Below are 19,646 nucleotides of genomic sequence, written 5' to 3'. Positions count from 1 at the left end.
GGCAGACGGTCTCACCACACCTCATATCTAGCAGGAAGAATACGACACAGTGACTGGGTCTGAGCTAGTGGCAGACACCCTGGGAGCCCCTGAACACATTGTACGATATTAAAAGGTCATCGGTCTCTGCATATGTCAGTGTTCAATACCAGTTAGTAGTCATTAAGTTCTGAGCGCTGATGACTGCTTTCCTTAATGTTTATTTATTCTCTTTCTTCTCCCATGTGTCCTAACCATGGAGCCCTCATGTTGTTGGGGGTTACACCAGGAGGAGCCTGAGCTGGGGAATGTTCTTATCTCATTCTGCACACTGTCACTCATCACGCTCTCCAAGGCTTTGAGAAGGGAGCAAGGCGCAGTCAGCAAAGTCAGCCCAGAACCCATTGCAGCTGAGCTGGCTCATTCCCTCCCTCCCATCCCCCTCCCAGTGCCCCTTCCCCTCTGCTGGTTTGCCCCACATCCTCCCTCCCCTGTGCCCTTCTCCCCACCCCAGCCCACCCCACCCTCCTCATTCGCAGCCTTCCCCCCCCCCCTCCTCATTCCCCCTCTCAAGGTGATTATTAAAATGTGAACTTGAGCAGACATCAGCCCTGGTCCCACCCTCCTCAAACACCAGCCTCTGCACCATCCCTCCACACTCCCCTCCCATCCCTGATCCGCTTCCTCTTCACCTTCGGGTAGCTCAGTGTTGAAGTGTCCCCTGCCATTCTGAGAAGGGATGGTTCAGATTGGCTTTGACTTTTAAAGCTGGCATCAAACCTACCCAAACACCAGCTCTGGATGTTCAAGCTCCGCTCGAGGTTTCTATGTTAAATCTCTGTCTGCTGAGCCTGTTAATCTAATGTTGTCGGGAGCATGCAAACTATTGATTTTCCTGCCTTTGTTCTGCTCTGTTTCAGTGCAATTTGAAGACATCGCGATCGTCCCAGCCCAGGACCTGTCCAGCATACTGAAGCAAGGCTATATGGAGAAAAAGCGCAGAGGTATGGTGCCGAGAAACATTCCTCTCTCTCTAATGGCAGCACCTCGTGACCTTTTGTGGAATCCCAGAAATGCACACTGTGAACTGACTGAAGAGACAAAGGAAGAAGCCGTTGGTTTACTGCTGCTTGCTCCTCACAGTGCCGGGGTTGCTTCCGGTCAGAGTGTGGGCAATAGGGTGTAGGTTCCACCCTGGACATCAGCTCCATATCAAAGCTGAGGTTAGGCAGTTTCCTGGTGCTCAGTTCTAAAGGGCTGTTCTCCAATGTGTGTGGACACAGGAGAGAATGGATCATTGCACTGAGTCCCTGCCAGATCTCAAACGTGAGGACATTCAGCCCATTAAGCTAATCCCTCCAATGGCCCTAACTCGCCCATCTAATGATTCAGCCACTGCTTGAGTTCTCTCAATGACTTTCTTCTAACAACCTAGTCTGGTTAATTATTTCAAGTCTGAATGAAAGAATTTCTTCCTAAAAATTGTGCTCAGACCTGACAATATGTCAAAGATGTGTTTCTTTCTTTGAGAGGAGGGATCTTAAAGAAGGTGAGAGAGGTGGAGGGTTTGAAGCAGGTACTTCCACAGCCAGTGAGTTAATGGCTTGGGCATGAGTGCTGGGGCTGAGAGAATGGGTGAGAGCAAGAAATCAGAGGTGGAAGTTGCAGAGATCTTGGAGGAGCGTAGGGGTTGGGGGCAGCTACATAGATAGGGGTGGGTGTAGGGGCCGGAGGGGATTATAGGGATAGGGAGGAGTGGAGAGGCCCAAGGTGGTTACAAGGATAGAGAGGGGAATTAGAGCTGGAGGGGATTACAGAGATATGAGTGCTATAGAGGCGAGAGGAGGTTAACAGGGATAAGAAAGAGTGTAGGGGCGGGAGAGGTTACAGAGATAGGGAGAGATGTAGTGGCCAGAGGGGGTTACTGAGATAGGAAGGGTTTAGGTGCTGGAGGGGGTTACAAAGATGGGGAAGGGTGTAGGGACTGGAGGGGGGTTACAGAGATTGGGAGAAGTGTAGGGCTGGAAGGGTTTACAGAGATGGGGAGGGGTGTAGGGGCCGGAGGTTGTTACATGGAAAGGGAGGTGTGAGGGGATCAGAGGAGATTGCGGGAATGCAGAGGCAGGAAACTTTGAAGGGAAGGTGAAGATTTTAGCTTTGCGTTATTGTGGTTGTGAGGTTGTGTGTGTGCGCGAGTGTAGTGGATAAAGGGTAAGTTGCGTTCAAATTCACCAAGTTCGATTTCTGTTGCCGTGCTTCCTGCTGCTCGGGTGGAAGCAATGTTCTGGATTCACTTTCCCCCTGCATCATTTATTATTTTGTTTACTTAGGTAAGGTCCTCTTTATCACTCTCAGCTGCAGAGTTTAATCTGCTCTAATCTTTCCTCATAACTCATCCTCTGCGCACTTGCAATCATTCTTGTTTCATTTTCCTTGATCGTCTCCAGTGCACACACATCCCACTTTGGAGGTTTGTGACTGGAATCCTGGCCAATATTCCAGGTACAATCTCCAGCTCTTCCCAGTTCATTTCATCCTAAGGGAAAGAACCAGGATAAATGGATTCCACCCCACCAAATATACAGTTTAAATATACGCTCAGAAATATGAAGATAATATCTGAAAAAGAAACCACTTGAGAATCCTACAAACAACAGCAGTCTCCGTGTTACAGGAGGATCTATATTATAGAGATAGTGGAGAAGATGCAGAAAAAGATTAGCTGGCGGATACTGGAACTGAATGGCTAAAACTCTCAATCAGGTTGGAGGGGGGTTGGTATTCTTTGGAAAAGAGAAAGCTAAGGGTGACATCAGAGCGGACTGTGAGATTAGGAAGGGGAGACCTCCCCTCCTCTTTACAGGAGTTTTTATGTCAACCCTAGAGGAGAGATGGTCATAAGATCTCAATCTCAGTGCTCCCTCAATACTGCCCAGCCAACAAAGCAGCCACCACAGTACAGTTCCTTCCTCAGTGCAGTGCTCCCTCTGTACTGCCCCTCCAACAGAGCAGCACCCCTTCAGTAATGTTCCTCTGATGGTTACAGCGCTCCCTCTGTACTGCCCCTCCAACAGTGTGGCACTCCCTCAGTAGTGGTACTGGAGTGCCAACCAAGCTTACAAGCTGAGATTCTTGACTTGGGCTTGTACCTAGCCTTGTGTCACCAGCTCCATGCAGTGAGCTAGAGTGTTGATTGTGAGTGCCAGGGCACAATATTCCTGCAAAGCTACATCTGGGGTATGTAATCAGTAACACTGTGGGTCTGTCCAGACCCAATGTCCAGATGCTCCCACAAGGTAAGCCAAGGGAAAAAGTCATTGAAAGATTAAAAGGTAAATTGGTATTTTGTTTTATTAGTCTATTTTTGTCACATGTACTGAGGTATTGCGAAAATCTTGCATACCATTCATGCAGATTAATTCATTACAACAGTGCATTGAGGTAGTATAAGGTAAAACAATAACAGAATGCAGAATAAATTGTTACAATTACAGGGAAAGTGCAGTGCAGGCAGACAATAAGGTGCAAGATCATAATGAGGTAGATTGTGAGGTCAAGAGCCCATCTTATCATACAAGAGGTCTGTTCAATAGTCTTATAACAGTGGGATAGAAGCTGTCCTTGAGCCTGGCGGTACGTGCTTTCAGGATTTTGTAACTTCTGCCTGATGGGAGGGTGGAGAAGAGAGAATGTCCGAGCAGCGAGAAGTGTAGACAGAGTAAATGGAGGGGAGGGTGGTTTCCGTGATGTGCTGAGCAGTTTCTTGCAGTCACGGGCAGAGTAGTTGCCATACCAAGCCGTGATACAACTGGATAGGATAGGATGTATTTTATATTAAGAATTGTATTTTTAATATTTGCTGCATATTTCTGTTTCATTCCTTATCGTAAAAATATTACACAAGAGCTGTTTGACTGTGAGTTGAGAATTGTCCAATCAGGTGATAGAATGCATTCTCCTTCCAATCAGCCGGGGAAGGTGCCAGAGACCGAGGATGGACATGTTGAGTGACCAATAGCAGGGAGGTGGGGGCAGTGTGGTGGCTGCAGGAGGTCACATGATGACACCTCCAAGAAAATGTCCCTACAAAGTTGACAACCCAAGGCACAACTTACAACGGCGGTGGGTGAAGGGTTGTGACACAATCTGAGAACACACATAGACAGACTGTGGTAGCTCGGATTTGAAACGTATGATTCAATAGTCCTGTTAAGTTATTTTTGTTTTTCTGGAAGGTCAGAGTGAGATGATAGAGATCAGTCAAATAGATTCTCTACAATATTAGCCTGAGAACAGCATTCTTAGTTAATTAGCACTATCTGCCTTTTTGTCCAAGACTTTATCTCTCGCAATCAAATTTCTAGCTTTCACAAAATTTCACAGTCAATTTGAAAGATGCTTGCATCTCCCAGTATTTCCTCAGAGGCCTATTCTTTCCCTAAGTGCCTTATATTGTTTCTTTGTGATCTACACAGTCCATTACACAGGAAGACATTGCTGATTAAACATTGTGTTCATTGCACAGGGGATTACAGGAGGGCGCCATCGTTTCTTGAAAGCTAATTAAGATAAACATTTTTAGGAAGAGACAAAGGGCTTTAAGTCTGAACCAACCTATTTTGTCTCTGTGTTTTGACCCCAACCCCCCTCCGACCCTCCCAGAGCTCAGTGGCAGCCCTCTGCTTTCCTGCCACCCACATCTGTCCATTCCCTCTGAAGAACTGCACCTGGAAGAGGTTATTTTGCTATCTGCCACCTTCCTGCCATTCATTTAGTCTTGCAAAGTCTCCCTCAAACATCTGAGGACCGGTGTCCAAATTCAGAGCGATGTCATACAAACTAGTCAAGCCGTGGTCTAACATTGTCATCTTGACAGAATCATGTGCTGGACTCCTCCCTTGTAACCTTTGGATACGTCCTGTCCCAACAACAGGTTAGACCCACCAGGGCAGCACAGTGGTTTACAGGCAGGAGGGAGGACGTCAAGTTGAGTTTATTTTCATGTATATGGTGAGGTACAGGTACAATGACAAACTTGCTTGCAGCGGCATCACAGGCACGTAGGTGTAGACAACACACAGAACATAAGTTATACATAAATTATGCAAGACTGTAAAGAAAAAAAGACTGTGCAAAACGAGACATTAATTAGAGAAGTCAGAATCAGAGACGTCAATGGTGGTGCAGGTGGTGGTCTGTAGTGTTCACTTGCTGAGGTGGGGGTAGGGTTATGCAGGTCGGTTCAAGAACCTAATGGTTGTAGGAAAGTAGCTGTTCCTGAACCTGGTGGCATGGGACTTCAGGCTTCTGCACCTCCTGCCCGACGGTAGCAGTGAGAAGAGGGCATGTCCCAGATGGTGGGGATCTCTGATGATACAATGCCTCATGTAGATACTTTCAGTGGTGGGGAGAGCTGTGTCCGTGATGGACTGGGCTGTGTCCACTACTCTCTGCAGCCTCTTACATTGGAATTGCCGTACCAGCCATGATGGGAGTAGCCCATGGTGCTCAAGATTGAATCCAGACTCCATAAGTCTCCTGACATGAGGTAAAACATGGATAAGGAAACCCTTCTGATTCCTCCCCATCACCTGCTTCAGCTGATGAATCAGTGTTCCTCCATGTTGACCAACACTTGGAAGAAGCACTGATAGGGATGTACACTGGATGGGAGATTTTAATGTCTATCTCCAAAAGTGGTTTGGTTTGTCTGGTACAGCTCTAGTGAAGCACCTGGATACTTTATCACATTAAAGGTACTTTATAGGGGTGGCTCAGATGTGGGAGTATACTGCAGGCAAGTGCATAGTTGTCTTGGGCTTGGCTTGGACTTTCCACTGGCAGGTTGAATACTGGATGGGGGAGAGGTGGCATGTGGTGAGGTGGAGGCTGTTCTTGATCCTGGATCGTTTTTGCAGCTCTTGAGCTTCATCTTTCCTGACTATAAATGTTGACGTGTTTCACTTCTTTCTTCCAGATCATAGTTTCTTCGGTTCAGAATGGCGTAGACGATTCTGTGTGTTGAGCACAAACATATTCTACTACTATGGCAGCGAGAAAGGTATCTGTACGACTCTCTCAGTCTCCAACAGAACTATCGAACTCCAAAGCCCTGTGCACGCCCACCTGAGATAAACGACATTACACTTGCAAGTTGTGACATCTCTAGCAAGGCAGTTGCGTACTGCCCGTCCCTGGTTACCCTGGTCTTTGATGCAATCCATGGCCTTGCTTGTTAGGGCCAATTAGAATTAACCTGGAGCACACTTGGGTTGGTGGGGGTTTGTTGACTGGAATCTAATATGGAGGTTACAATCAGTGCAGCAGTTAGCATGACACTATTACAACACCAGCGACCCAGGTTCAATTCTGGCCACTGTCTGTAAGGAGTTTGTACGTTCTCCCTGTTTCTGCGTGGGTTTCCTTCGGGTGCTCCGGTTTCCTCCCACATTCCAAAGACGTACGGGTTAGGAAGTTGTGGGCATGCTATGTTGGCGCTGGAAGCGTGGCGACGCTTGCGGGCTGCCCCCCAGAACACTTTACGCAAAAGATGCATTTCACTGTGTTTCGATGTACATGTGACTAATATAGAAGTCTCATCTCATCTCATGTCATCTAAAGCACGTCTGTCACTTGTCCATTCTTACTCAAGGATCTTCCAACCCCTCTCCAGCTGACTACTTTGGTTTCTTGCAGATAAGCAGCAGAGAGGTGCATTTTATGTTCACGACGCCTACCTGGTTCAAAATCTCCGGAAAGATTCCAAGAAAAATTCATGCTTTGAGGTCATCAGTTCAGACAGGAAGGTATATCAGGTGAGCATTCCCATGATCTGCGGAATGGTCATGTGACTGTGAGATTCCCAAAGGTAATTGGTTTATTATTGTCATGTGTACCGAGATACAGTGAAAAACTTTATTTTTCATGGCATCCAGAGAAATCATTTCAAAATATAAGTATATTGAGGTAGTACAAGCAATAACAGAATGCAGAATATCGTGTTATAGTTACAGAGAAAATGCAGGTAGGCTCTCAGGTGCAAGGGCCATGATGAGGTAGATTGTGAGGCCAGGAGTTCACCTTCCGCTTGATTCTGCAGTAATTTGGCCTCAAAATGAAGTGGCTGAAACTTAAGGAAATAAATCTACATTTCTGTAACATCTTTCACATCCTTTAGATGGGCCAATGTGCTGCGTAGGCAAGCAAGTGCTTTCTAAAATGCAGCCACTATAATATAAAAGGCACCAGCCAATATGTGCACAGGAAACTTCCACAAGCAGCACTGTGATTACTTAGTACGTTACAGTTGGCCATTCAGCCCATCAGCTGTAATACTACTCCCAAAAGAGCAATCCCATCAGTCCCATTCCCCTTCTCTTGCAAATTCCACACCAAGGTCAGGATTGATCCCAGGTTCACTGGAGTTGAGAGGTAGCTACACTAACCATTGTGTCACTTTGCATTCCAGAGTATTCAGATATAATGACCCAGTCATTTGTTTGCTGTGCGATGATCCCAGAGAAGCATCCGGTGCTCTTGTTGAATGTGTGCTGAAAGGTCTTTTGCAATCTGATGTCTCTTCAGAAATACGGCCCCTCACGAACTACTGAGTAATGGCCTAGCCTTAACCTCCAGAGTAGGACCTGAACCCATCAGCATCTGGCTTTTTCCATAGGGTATACACTGAGTAATGGCTGATATGAAGGGTTTAGTAGGTCACCATTTATAGCGGTATTCTAGGCATGAGGTTATGTTTGTGGGGATTGCATGTGTTTTTTTTAATGTCCAAATCCTAATGTTCCCTGTCCTGGTGGAATCACGAACCAGTGGACATGGTCTCTGGATTTCGAAGATAAGGAGGGATTTGAAAATCAAAAATCTGCATTTGCTGCAAATCTGAAATTAAAAAAAATAAACTGCTGCGAATGCTCAGCAGGTCAGGCAGCATCTGTGGAGGGAGATATAGAGTTAGTGTCTGGTTAATGACCCTCTGTTAAAGGGTCTGTGTTTTGAAGCATTAACTGTTTGTCTCTCCACAGATGCTGCCTGACCTGCTGTGTGTTTCCAGCATTTTCTGTTTTTATATGAGGGGAAATTTCTTCTCTCAGAGGGTGGTGCATCACTGGAATTCTCCAGCCCAGAGAGCTGAGGTAGTGAATATGTTTGAGGTGGAGATAGACAGGAGACAAACTATAGGCAAATCTCAGATTACGTGAAACAGGCAAGAAAGTGGAGTTGAGACCCAGGTCAGATTAGCTTTATTGACTGGCAGAGCAAACTTGAGAGATGGAGGGGCCTGTCCCTTGTGTTCTTATGTAAGTTTGCTACACAGTTGTGTTGGATCAGTAAGCAGGGACGCCCAGGGGTTCAGGAAAGCAATGGCAAGGGGGACTAACTGTTTCTAATTCAGAGAGCAGATTCAACCAGCACACTGGCTGTCTTTTGCACTGTACAGTTGTGTGGTGTACCATTACTGCTAGACCATTCTGTAGTGTGCTGGTCCACACTGCACTGCCCAATCTATACTGTCTGGCTCTGTGCTGTACTGTTCTCTGCTGTACCATTCACTCTTGAACCACTGTCCGGTCCTTACCATTCCATACTGTATTACACTGTAGTGTTCTCGACTTCACCGCTTTGTACAGTACTGTTCTGTATTGCCAGACCATTTTGTACCATACCATTCTGTAGTGTACTTATCTATACTGTACCATTCTGTGCTGTCCAGTCTGTGCTGTATGTTTCTGGGCTGTACAGTTCTCTGCTGCCCTGTCCGGTACATTTGCTGTTGTACCATCTGGGGAGGTAGCAGAGCAGACACCAAAGCTGTGCCTGTCACTGAGACAGTACACTCCCACCTTATTCCCCTGGAAACCATCACAAGCCTCAAGGAGTTGGGTGGAGGTGCAGAGATCACCCACTACACCACCCAAGGCCAGTCACACCTGCCAGCAGCTCCTTTATCCAACTCTTCAGCTACTGAGACAATCTATAAAGAAAAAGGCCTCGGTAATCTGTCTCAAGAAACTACTGCAACCAACTTGTGACTCTCAGTCCCTCTGTCTCTCAGTGGTTATCTGTACACTGACTGCGGTCTCTCAGTCTCTCCCTCTCTCCCTCCCTCACTTTCTCTCTCACTCTGGGAAATCTGTACACTGGCTGAGGTCCCTCACAGATAGTCAGTCTCTCTCTCTCTCTTTCTCTCTCTCTCTCCTCTCTGCCTCTCCCCCTCTCCTCTTTGCTGCATCACTTTCTCTCCTTTCCTTCTTTGTTCATGCTCTTTCTCTCCCCCCCATCTCTCTTTATCTGTCACTCTCTCACACATTCACTAACCCCCTCCTCTCCACCACCCCCCCCCCCCCTTCCCTGACTTGCTTCATTCGAGTGTTTGTGCCTCTGGGATTTGTTGTGAGGCTTTTCCTGTTAAAAGCTGCATTGATCTTAAATCAGAGAGTTGAATTGTGTGTCTGATGAACTGTCTGCCGCTGTGTGTACATTTACTGGAGTGATCCTCACTGCAGTGAATTAAATTCAGACCATCCCCTGCCACCAAATTAGTTTTCTCCGGCGCCACCTCAAACATCTGCAAACTGGGTGCCTTCAGCTTTATAGCGAGTGTGTTTATTCTCCAGGCTGAATGAGAGGTGCAGTGAGCTCCTGCACTCTCTCCCATGGATGTGATGAGGAGAAGGGGAAGGATAGGAGAGAGTGGGCTTGGGAATGGGAATAGGGGAAGAGTGTACTGCCCCAGTCACAGTCCCATAGCTTTGGTGTCCGGTCTGCTACAACCATAGCTGGGACATGAGCAAGTATAACAGCACAGGGCAGAACAGCAGAGACTGGTCCAGCAGAGAATTATATAGCACAGAAGCCACAGTATGGACTGGACAACAGAACACTACAGTGTAGACTGGTACACGACAGAATGGTGCAGTACAGAACAGTCTAGCAAGCACAGTGTGAAACATCGGGATTGGAGCTATTGTTCTGTTGTGGTGTTCAAGCTTTACTACAAATCCAATTTCCCCACAGTTAAGCATTCCCACATTGAGCGCTGGGTGTTGTGAAGGGAAAGATTGTCCGGGATGGATTACCCTGTGGGACAATGGGAGGTTAAAGAAATAGAAATGTTGAGAACTTTTGGAATGCTGAGAGATTGGGAAACGTTGATGCTCAAAGGGTCACTGAAAGTTAGCGGGCAGGCGCAGGGGGTAAGTTGGAAAGCACATGGTATGTCAGCCTTCAGCGCAAGAGGATTTGAAGACAAGAATAAAGGTAATTCCTAAAATTAATCAGGACCTGGATAAGATCACACCTGGTACCTAACAACAGGATGTACATGGTGTGGAGGGAGTGCACCAGGCAGGTTCCTGGGATGGTGGGTCTGCTGTACAAGGAAGCACGAGAACAGGCCAGGCTGATGTTCTCGGGAGGTTAGAAGAATGAAAAATGACCTCATTAAAACATAAGAGGGCCTATAGAGGGTGAGTCCCTGGCTGAAGAGGCTAGAACAAGGGGTCACAGTCTCAGAAGATGGGACAGTATTTAATACTCAGCCATTTCCACCATGGGTACAGCTCTCCCCACCATCCAGGACATAGAGTCATACAGCACAGAAACAGGCCCTTTGGCCCATCCAAGATCCCCATCTAAGCCAGTCGCATTTGTCTACGTTAGGCCAGTATCCCTCGAAACCTTTCCTATCCATGTACCTGTCCAAATACCTTTTAAATGTTGTTAAAGTTCCTGCCTCAACCACTTCCTCCGGCAACTCATTCCATATACTGACCACTCCCTGGGTGAAAAAGTTGCCCCTCGAGTTCCTATTAACTCCTACTCCCTGAGACATCACATCTACAAGATGCAATGTCTGAGGAGGACGGCATACATGATCAGGGACCCCCACCATCTGGGCCATGTCCTCGATGTTGCTATCAGGCAGGAGGTGCAGGAGCCTGAAGACCCACACCTCAAGGTTCAACAACAGCTTCTTCCCCACTGCCATCAGGTTCTTGAACCCACCTGAAAAACCCTGACGTTACCTCAGACTGTATTTCTTTTTTCTCTCTCAACTTGCATTATTTTTGTTGAGTTGATTTTGTTTATTTTGTTGATTAAGTTATGTATAATTTATGATAATTTGTTTATGTCAATTTATGTTTGTCATGTGTGTAATATACTGTGCTGCTGCTGAATAAAGCTAATTTTCATGGCATTTATACCCTGGGTATGTCTACCTACAACAGTAAATTTGAACTTGAGATGGCTTGAAATGTCTTCAGCCAGAGGGTGGTGAGTATTTGGAACTCTCTGCACCGGGGTATTGTGAAGGTTCAGTCACTGAGTTCATTCAGAACAGAGATTGATACATTTCTGGACATTAGGGGAATCAGGGACATGGGGTATGACAGTGAGGTCGAAGATCAGCCGTGAACTTGATGAATGGTAGGGCAGGAATTTTATATGTTTCGGTGAGGTCCCCTCTCATCTTGCTAACCTTCAGAGACCCCAGTCCCCAATGCTAAGCCGGACCTGTTTTCCTTGTCTGAAGTTGCGTCTGGCGGCTCCATCACATCCGACCCCTTGGCCACTATTTGAGACAAGATAGGCAGAGTTCTCCCCGTGCCTTTGCAGATATTATTCCATCAAAGGAACATGGCTGAAGAAGCAAATTTGCTCAAGGTTTTCGGAGTGTGAAAATGGCAGGTGCACTATCTACATTCCAACAGTGAGTGAAATTCAGGAACTGCATTGGTGCTGATGTGTTCTGGGATGTGTTGGATGTGATGGTGCTAGATAAATGCGCATCTGTGTTTTCTATATGCGGTGCATTCTTTACATTTTAAGTTGCTGAAATGTTAACATAGTAACTGAGGTAACACATCGAAGCATCAACGCCAGTTCCTGCCTGATAAACCTTTCTTCCACCTTCCAGTTTACTGCTCAGAGTGTGCGGGAAGCCAGAGAGTGGGTGGATCACATCCAGTTCGTGCTGAAAGGTAAGCTGCTGTGGAATTCCATGAGGAGGCCGAGATTGCTGGCTCGGCACAGGGCTCCCCATGGTAAAGGGGGTCCCACTGCCAGCTCCTGACACCCGGGCACCCAGCACAGCAGGTGAACAGGAGACGCAGGAGGCAGCTGCTGGCATCTGGAGCAGCAAACAATCTGCTGGGGGATCTCAGCGGGTCAAGCAGCATCTGCAGGGGGAGAGGAATGGTCCTGGTGCAGGGTCTCGACCCGAAATGTCGACAATGCCTTGCCCCCCACAGATGCTGCTCGACCCACAGAGCTCCCCCAGCAGGTGGTTTGTTGGTGCAGTGGATGGACTTGTTTTTAAAGAGACCGGACATTCTCAAGTGTGCGGGGAAACACTCAGGTGGCTGCAAGATCTAACCTTCTCCATCACTTTTTGGTACTAACACAAGAACACACAAAAATAGGAGCAGGAGTAGGCCACTCGGCCCCTCGAACCTGCGCCATCATTCAATATGACCATGGCCAATCTAACCCAGTTCTCAACACTTCTTTGCCAGATCCCATTGCCCTCAAGCCTCTCGTCTTTCAAAAACATCTATCTTTTTTCTATATATGTATTTATTCAAGGGATGTGGCCTTCACAGGCTGAGCCAGCATTTAATTGTCCATCCCTAGTTGCCCTTGAGAAGGTGGCGGTGAGCTGCCTTTTTGAGGTGTGGGTATCCTTTAAATGAACAACTCTTCAGGGGAGGGAATTCCAGAGATTCACTGCCTTCTACAAGTAGAAACTTCTATGTTCCTTGGTTTTAAATTATCTTGAAACTATGTCCCTTTGTTTGAGATCCTCTCATCAATGAAAACATCTCAGTATTTACCCTGTCGTGCCCCCTTATATATCTCTGCTTTTAGCAGCTGTTGCACACACACCAAGGTGTGGTCACATCCCTTCAATTAGCAAAGTCACCCCCCCACCCCCTCCATCCCAGACTCTCCAGCGGAAACCCTCGTACATGCCATTGTCACCTCCACATCTCCTGGTCAGCCTGTCTTGCTCTTCTTCAGTAGATGTCAATCCATCCAGATTTCTGCTGCCTGGGTCACACCCCACACCGCCGTGTCCACCCTCACCCTCAACACTGCATTGACGTCTGCTTCAGCAATGCCTCAATTGATGGTTGGCATTATTGTTTACCATGGCCTGGGCCCTCACTGCTTCTGTAACCTCCTCCAGCTCTCCAGATTCCACCAATGGTGGCTGTACCTCCAGCCAACTAGGACCCGAGCTCTGGACTTCCCTCCCAAACCGTTTCTCCTTTATGAGCTCCTTAAAACCTTCCTCTTCACTTTTCTAAGTGTCTCCTTTTGTGGTTCAGTGCAAGAAAGAGTCCAGCTCATCTTTGCCAATGTTTGGTTCCATTAAATCAGTCTCTCACTTCCATTTTAGCAGATGAGCAGATTTGATCCCATGTAATTTTATCCCTGGTGTCTCCCTGATCCCAGCTGCCTTCACTGTCCCCGTGACCGGATGTTCATCCCTTCAGCTTTGCTAAGTATCATCCAATAACATTCTCAGCAAACAAGTTCTGGCCAGTCCCTCCTGCAGAAGCCCAAGGCATCACCAAGTGAAAGTGGTCAGGTGAAGCAAGACCAGACTCTGCAGGTGAAGCTCAGTCTTCTTAAAGTCAAACATGGTATTCATAGCATCAAATCAGGCCATTCAGCCCAACGTTCTTGAACTAGCCTCCTCCCAAATCTACGTCTTGCCCAATAAATACATCTGTATGATTCATCTCAGTAACTCTCTATGGGAATGAACTATATGTTCATCTAACACTCTGTTATTATTTTTATTGTTCATTCAAAGCTCCTCTATCCACATTTATAATTGAAATTTCTTATGTCACCGTCACACTGGCCTGCCAAGTAGCACCACACTGCCTCCACTGGTGGGAGGATGAATTGTACTGTGACATGGACCCAGGTGTTTTACTCTCTCAAAATGCCCAGAAGAATTTAGGCTGGGAGAAAGACAAGAGGAAGTTTCTTGCATTAATTTGCGCCCCCACATCCCTTCCCCCCTCCCACTTCTCACCCAGGAGTTGCTGTCCAATGGCAGGTTGTAAAGTTCAGGATGTGCCTGGGTGCCAGAGCAGCAGCAGAGTGTCGGAGTGCCTAGTGGGTTTTAATAAATTACAATATTTCCATCTGTCGGCACGATTTAAGTAAGTTTTAAATCACTCTTATCTGCATTCTTCGGTTCCTTAAATAAATTGTAATTTGACTTTCTTTTAAAATCGCATTTACTTTTCAATTAAATTTTAAATGAGCATGGTCCATCTTCACTGGAAAACCCCAGTGAGGTGAATATTATTCAGTGCTGCAAAATTCAGTTTCTAATTAAACATTGTTCCATTGATTAAGGTAATAAAAGTTTGAAGTTTGCTGCTAATTAAAAACAATTTCTGGTGGAGCTTCGTCATCCCACTGTGCCTGAAGCACGTCCCTTTCTCCAGCCCTTTCCCCTGAAGCCGCTGAGCTGTGGAATTCTTCAGATGGGAGAATACAGAGCATGTTCGCCACCCCTGCTCCGACCCCGACTGTCGTTGATCGGGGCAGTGAGCACAGTGGCAATTGTTTAAAAAAAATCACTCCTTGGATCCTGCTAAAGTCCTCAGGCCAAAGCAAGGCTTTGGAGGGAAGGTTTAAAAAAGAAGTACATGCAAGTTTTCTAAAGACTTCTCATTTCACTTTTAGGACATTCAATGTCCTTTGTAGCCAGTGAGGTAGCTTTGAAGGATTGTCACTGCTTCATGTAGGAAGTGTGGCAGTCACTTGGTGAAGTGATGATAATGACCAGGAAATCCACTGCAGTAACATTTTGGGGGGCATATAAAGAGTGTCTTAGTACAGCGGTTAGCACTTGTACCTCACAGCGGCAAGGATCCGAGTTCAATCCTGACCTCCGGTGCTGCCTGTGTGGAGTTTGCACGTTCTCTCTGTGACCATGTGGGTCTCCGTCTGGTTGCTCGGGTTTCCCAGAGATGTGCGGGTTGGTAGGTTAATTAGCCACTGTACATTATAGGTAAGTGGCAAAAGAGTCAAAGGGGAATTGATGGGCATGTGAGAGAGAATAAGTTACAGGGTCAAAGTCGAGTTTATTGTCATATGCACAAGTCCGTGTGTGCACAGGTGCAATGAAAGACTTACTTGCAGCAGCATCACAGGCACAGAGCATCAGATAAGCAGCATTCACAAGAAAATCGTAAATTAAACATAAATTATGCACAATTTTTACGAGAAAGAACACAATTAGAACAAAAAACACACAACGTACATTTTAGTGCAAAGTGATCAAAGTGGTCACAGTGTTGCTAAACTGCAGTGATTAGGGTTGTGCCGGTTGGTTCAAGAACCAAATGGTTGAAGGGAAGTAGCTGTTCCTGAACCTGGTGGTGTGGGACTTCAGGCTTCTGTACCTCCTGCCCGATGGAAGCTGTGAGAAGATGGCATGGCCCAGATGGTGGGGATCTTTGATGATGGATGTCGCCTTCTTGAGGCAGTGACTCCTGTAGATACTACTGATGGTGAGGGTGACAGGGAAATAAGGAGAGGGGGAATGGGTTGCTCCCTGGGCAACAGCATGAGGCAAATGTCTCTTGGCCAGAATACCAGAGAGAACTCTTTGTTCCTGCTCTAATAGCCCGTGGAATCTTTTGAATCCACCTCAGAATGCAGACATACTTCTATGTAACATTCCACCCAGAATACCACAGTTCTGCGTCGCAACAATCCCACCGCTCAGCTCTGCAGTTTGTGTAGACCTTCAGGGGAAGGATTTGAACCCATGGACTGCTGAGGTGAGAACTTTTCCCAGTCACAGGTGATAAACCTTCTGTCAGTGGCTCTAGGGCTGAAGGACTTCAGTTTCTGTGGAAAACCAAAAGTCCTCATTAGACAGGAGGTTCGGATGAGATTTACCTGAGGTGTTTAAGGTGATGAGAGGTTTTGATGGATGATTGAGGAAAGACTGCTTCTGATGGTCAGTGACCAGAGGACACAGATTGGAGGTAAGTGGAGCAGAGACGAGGGGAGGAGACTGCTTCTCTGCCTGAAAGGAAAGGAAGTGGATGTTTGAAGGGGATAGAGCAATGGAATGCAAGTAATTGGGAACCTCTTTCGAAGATCCCACAGCACAGTACAGGCCAAGTGTGCTTATTCTGTGCTGCAGGTGTTGACACCTGTGTGAGCTGGCACAGTTACTGGCAGTGGTCTTCTCTCCTGGACCTTGGGGCAGCCAATGGTTTGGTGCTTGGCCTGAATTGGCTGGAGCCCAGAGTGATGACGTGCACTTCATTTTTAAGATAATCGGCAAAGTGCCATTGCAGAGCTGACATTTCCACTGCACCTTATCTGGCTAACTCATCAAATGCCAAACCTGCCTGGAGAGGAGAGAGCAGGGAAATGGAGCGTCCTATCAGAGGGGAGGGAGGTGGAGAGGTTCAGGGAGGGTGTTCCCGAGGTCAGCACCATCACTGGAGAATCGAAAGTCTGGGAAGTGTTCCAGGATTGGAGGAGCACAGATCTCCAGTGTTGTTGAAGTAGAAAGAAAGGCTGCAGGCTGCAATCCTGGGAACACCTCGCACTGGTGAACCAGGAAAAAGATTTGGCTCGTAATTGAAAGGATTCCAACTCGAAAATCACATCTTCCCCCAGTAAAGCCCCGCCTGTGTGTGCTTTGTGATTCAGTCTAAATCTCGTCTCGCTAATCTGATCAGGGCCTCCGCCAGTTATTGACATCTCTGATTGAACAACCACTGTGATTATCATTGGTGTAATTTTAGAACTGTGCCCGGCCATTAACTGGTCAATATGACAATTGGCAGATGTAATAACCACCTGTGAGAGGGAGATGAATGAAGAGTGAAACACTCGCTCCTTGTGTCCAGAAATACTTTAATCCGACAGCATTTACAGATATTGATTTGTGGAATTAAATAAAGTGGAATCCATGTAAAGTCAAGAAAATAAACTCAGAGCTGACTCAAAAGTAGCGGACACGAGTTGATACAAATTAAATTTATGAGATGTTTCGTGTCAGTGTTGCTGAGAAAGGTATTGATTTTTTGCTTGTGTTTTATTGCTGTAAAATCATTTGGAGTGTTATTACCCTGAGCCTGACGGTAAATATTATTCAGGCTTTACCACAGGCGCTCTCTGCTGCTTTGAACAGGAGCCTGTGACAGAGCAGAGCTGAAGGCTGTGACAGGCTGCCTGGGTAATGCTCCTTATTTGGGCAGGGCGAAGGTGCACATAACACGTTCCAAAAAGATTCAGGTGCATTCTGCTGCACTTGTAACGGACAAGGCTTCCTGACACAAATCTGCTGAGCCCCTCCCTGTCTTACCCTGAGCTCAACTCGTCCAATGCTAGCTGCCCTCCCGCTGCAAACTTCAGCTCATCCAAAGCTCTGCAGTGCGTTGCCTAACTCACACTGTTCACCCTGAAACCTGAGCTCTCTGACCATGCTCACTCCCTGCTCAGCAAAACCATGGGTTCTTTTCAATCCCTTGTATTCAGATCCCTCTGTCCCACATCCCCCATTTCCCCCCTTGCATGCCCTGACTTCTCTCACTTCCCTACCAGTGTTATCTGCTTTGGCTTCCTAACCCTTAGCCCTACCTTCAATCCCCCTGCCTCTCTGACTCTCTCCCCTATAAAGCTGGTTCCTTTCCAACTCTGCTCATTGTGAGGCATTTAACCTTGTATTCCAGAAGAACTGGGTTCTCCATATCTACTCCACCAAATCATTCTGACATCTAAAGACAGGGCAAAAGTGGGGGATATGAGAGTCATAGAGTACTGCAGCATGGAAGCAGGCCCTTCAACCCACCTGGTCCATGCCACCCAAGATGCCCGTCTAAGCTAGTTCCATTTGGCCACATTTGGCCCATATCCCTCTGGACCTTTCCTATCCATGTACCTGTCCAAGCATCTTTTAAATGTTGTTGTACCTGCCTCACCCACTTCCTCTGGCAGCTCGTTCCATACACTCACCACCCTCTGCGTGAAGAAGTTGCCCCTCAGGTCCCTTTTAAATCTTTCCCCTCTCACCCTAAACCGATGCCCTCTAGATTTTGATTCCCTTTACCTGGGAAAAAGACTATGTACATTCACCCTATCTATGCCCCTCATGATTTTATACACCTCCATAAGGTCACCCCTCAGTCTCCTACACTCCAAGGAATGAAGTCCTAGCCTGCCGAACCTCTCCCGACAACCCAGGGCCTCGAGTCCTGGCAACATTCTTGTAAATCTTTTCTGCACGCTTTCCAGCTTATTGATATCTTTCCTATAACAAAGTGACCAAAACTGTATGCAATACTCCAGGTGCGGCCTCACCAACAACTGCAACATAACGTCCCAGCTCCTATACTCATTGCCTTGACTGATGAAGGCCAGTGTGCCAAACACCTTCTTCACCACCCTGTCTACCAGTGACGCCACTTTCAAGGAACTATTGTACTTGTACTCCCGTCCCTCTGTTCTACAACACTTCTCAGGGTCTCACTGTGAAAGTCCTACCCTGGGTTGACTTCCCAAAATGCAACTCCTTGCACTTATCTGGGTTGAATGCCTCAGCCTACTTACCCAGCTGATCACGATCTCCTTGTAATTTTTGATAAACATCTTCACAATCTGCGATACCACCTATTTTATTATCATCAAACTTACTAACCACGCTTTGTACACTCTCATCCATATATCATTGTTCTGCTTCACATGCATTGTGATGGATTCCCCACAGACATGAATTCCAACTTCATTCCCCTGGAGGAGGAGGAGGAGGATGAGGAGGAGGAGGAGGATGGACTGGTGACACATGAAGCAGTGCAGGAGGATATGTACGACGATGTGGACGCAGCCCTTGTATGTCAAAGACCCTCCCTGAATCACCCACAAGCCAGCATGGACAAGAACCAGGATGATGAGATTTACGAAGAACTGCCAGGTAGGTTGTTCAGGAACCCGGAGGGTTTGTCCCTCTGATTCTCCATTGGTGGGGTGGTCTTACCCAGAGAATGAAAAGTACTTTGAACCCATGCCCATGTCAAACATTTCCACGCCCAGTATGAATACTGCCCTATTTCATTCAGGGTTCCCATTTCTCTTGTGCAGATGAAACTTCTAATCCATCGATCTTGAAGAAAAATCTTGAAAGATAAGAGAAAGATGTTTGGTTCAGTCTCTCTATGTGGACACTCCTGTTTGCTCAGGATGACATGTGCCCCTGCCACACTGACATGTAGCTGAGCTACGGGTCAGATACACATCACAGCCTCAGCCTACCTATGCCTCTCCCATTTGCCTACATTTGGCCCGTATCCCTCAGTGCCTTTCCTCTCCAAGTTCCTGTCCAAATGCCTTTTAAGCATTGTAATTGTATCTGCCTCCACCAACTCCACTGGCAGCTTTCTCTGCTCTATGTTTAGAGAAGGTATTTTCCTTAATTCATAGAACAGTACAGCTCAGGAACAGACCCTTTGGCCCACAATCTCTGTGCTGACCATGATGCCAAGCTAAACAAAACCCATCTGCCTGCAAGTGGTCTCTATCCCTCCATTCCCAGCCTGTTCATCTGGTGATGTAAAATGCCTCTTAAACATTGCTGTTGTATCTGCTTCAGCCACCTC

The 19,646-nt window shown here is 46.9% G+C and overlaps 1 protein-coding gene across 2 annotated transcripts in view; it reads left to right on the top strand.

Annotated features, from left to right (window-relative positions):
* Positions 1-19,646, top strand: part of skap1 (src kinase associated phosphoprotein 1) — a 336,434-nt gene that overhangs the window by 215,013 nt on the left and 101,775 nt on the right. For both annotated transcript variants that reach the window (XM_052038694.1, XM_052038696.1), the window contains exons 5-9: positions 900-983; positions 5,957-6,040; positions 6,676-6,794; positions 11,915-11,978; positions 18,761-18,964. In XM_052038694.1, coding sequence (XP_051894654.1) covers positions 900-983; positions 5,957-6,040; positions 6,676-6,794; positions 11,915-11,978; positions 18,761-18,964 — 555 coding nt within the window. The remainder of the gene's footprint in view (positions 1-899; positions 984-5,956; positions 6,041-6,675; positions 6,795-11,914; positions 11,979-18,760; positions 18,965-19,646) is intronic.

The sequence above is a fragment of the Pristis pectinata genome, chromosome 25 (assembly GCF_009764475.1).
Source record: "Pristis pectinata isolate sPriPec2 chromosome 25, sPriPec2.1.pri, whole genome shotgun sequence".
NCBI lineage: Eukaryota > Metazoa > Chordata > Chondrichthyes > Rhinopristiformes > Pristidae > Pristis > Pristis pectinata.
Note: the sequence above shows the minus strand (reverse complement) of the source record. Positions and strands in the feature narration are given on the sequence as shown.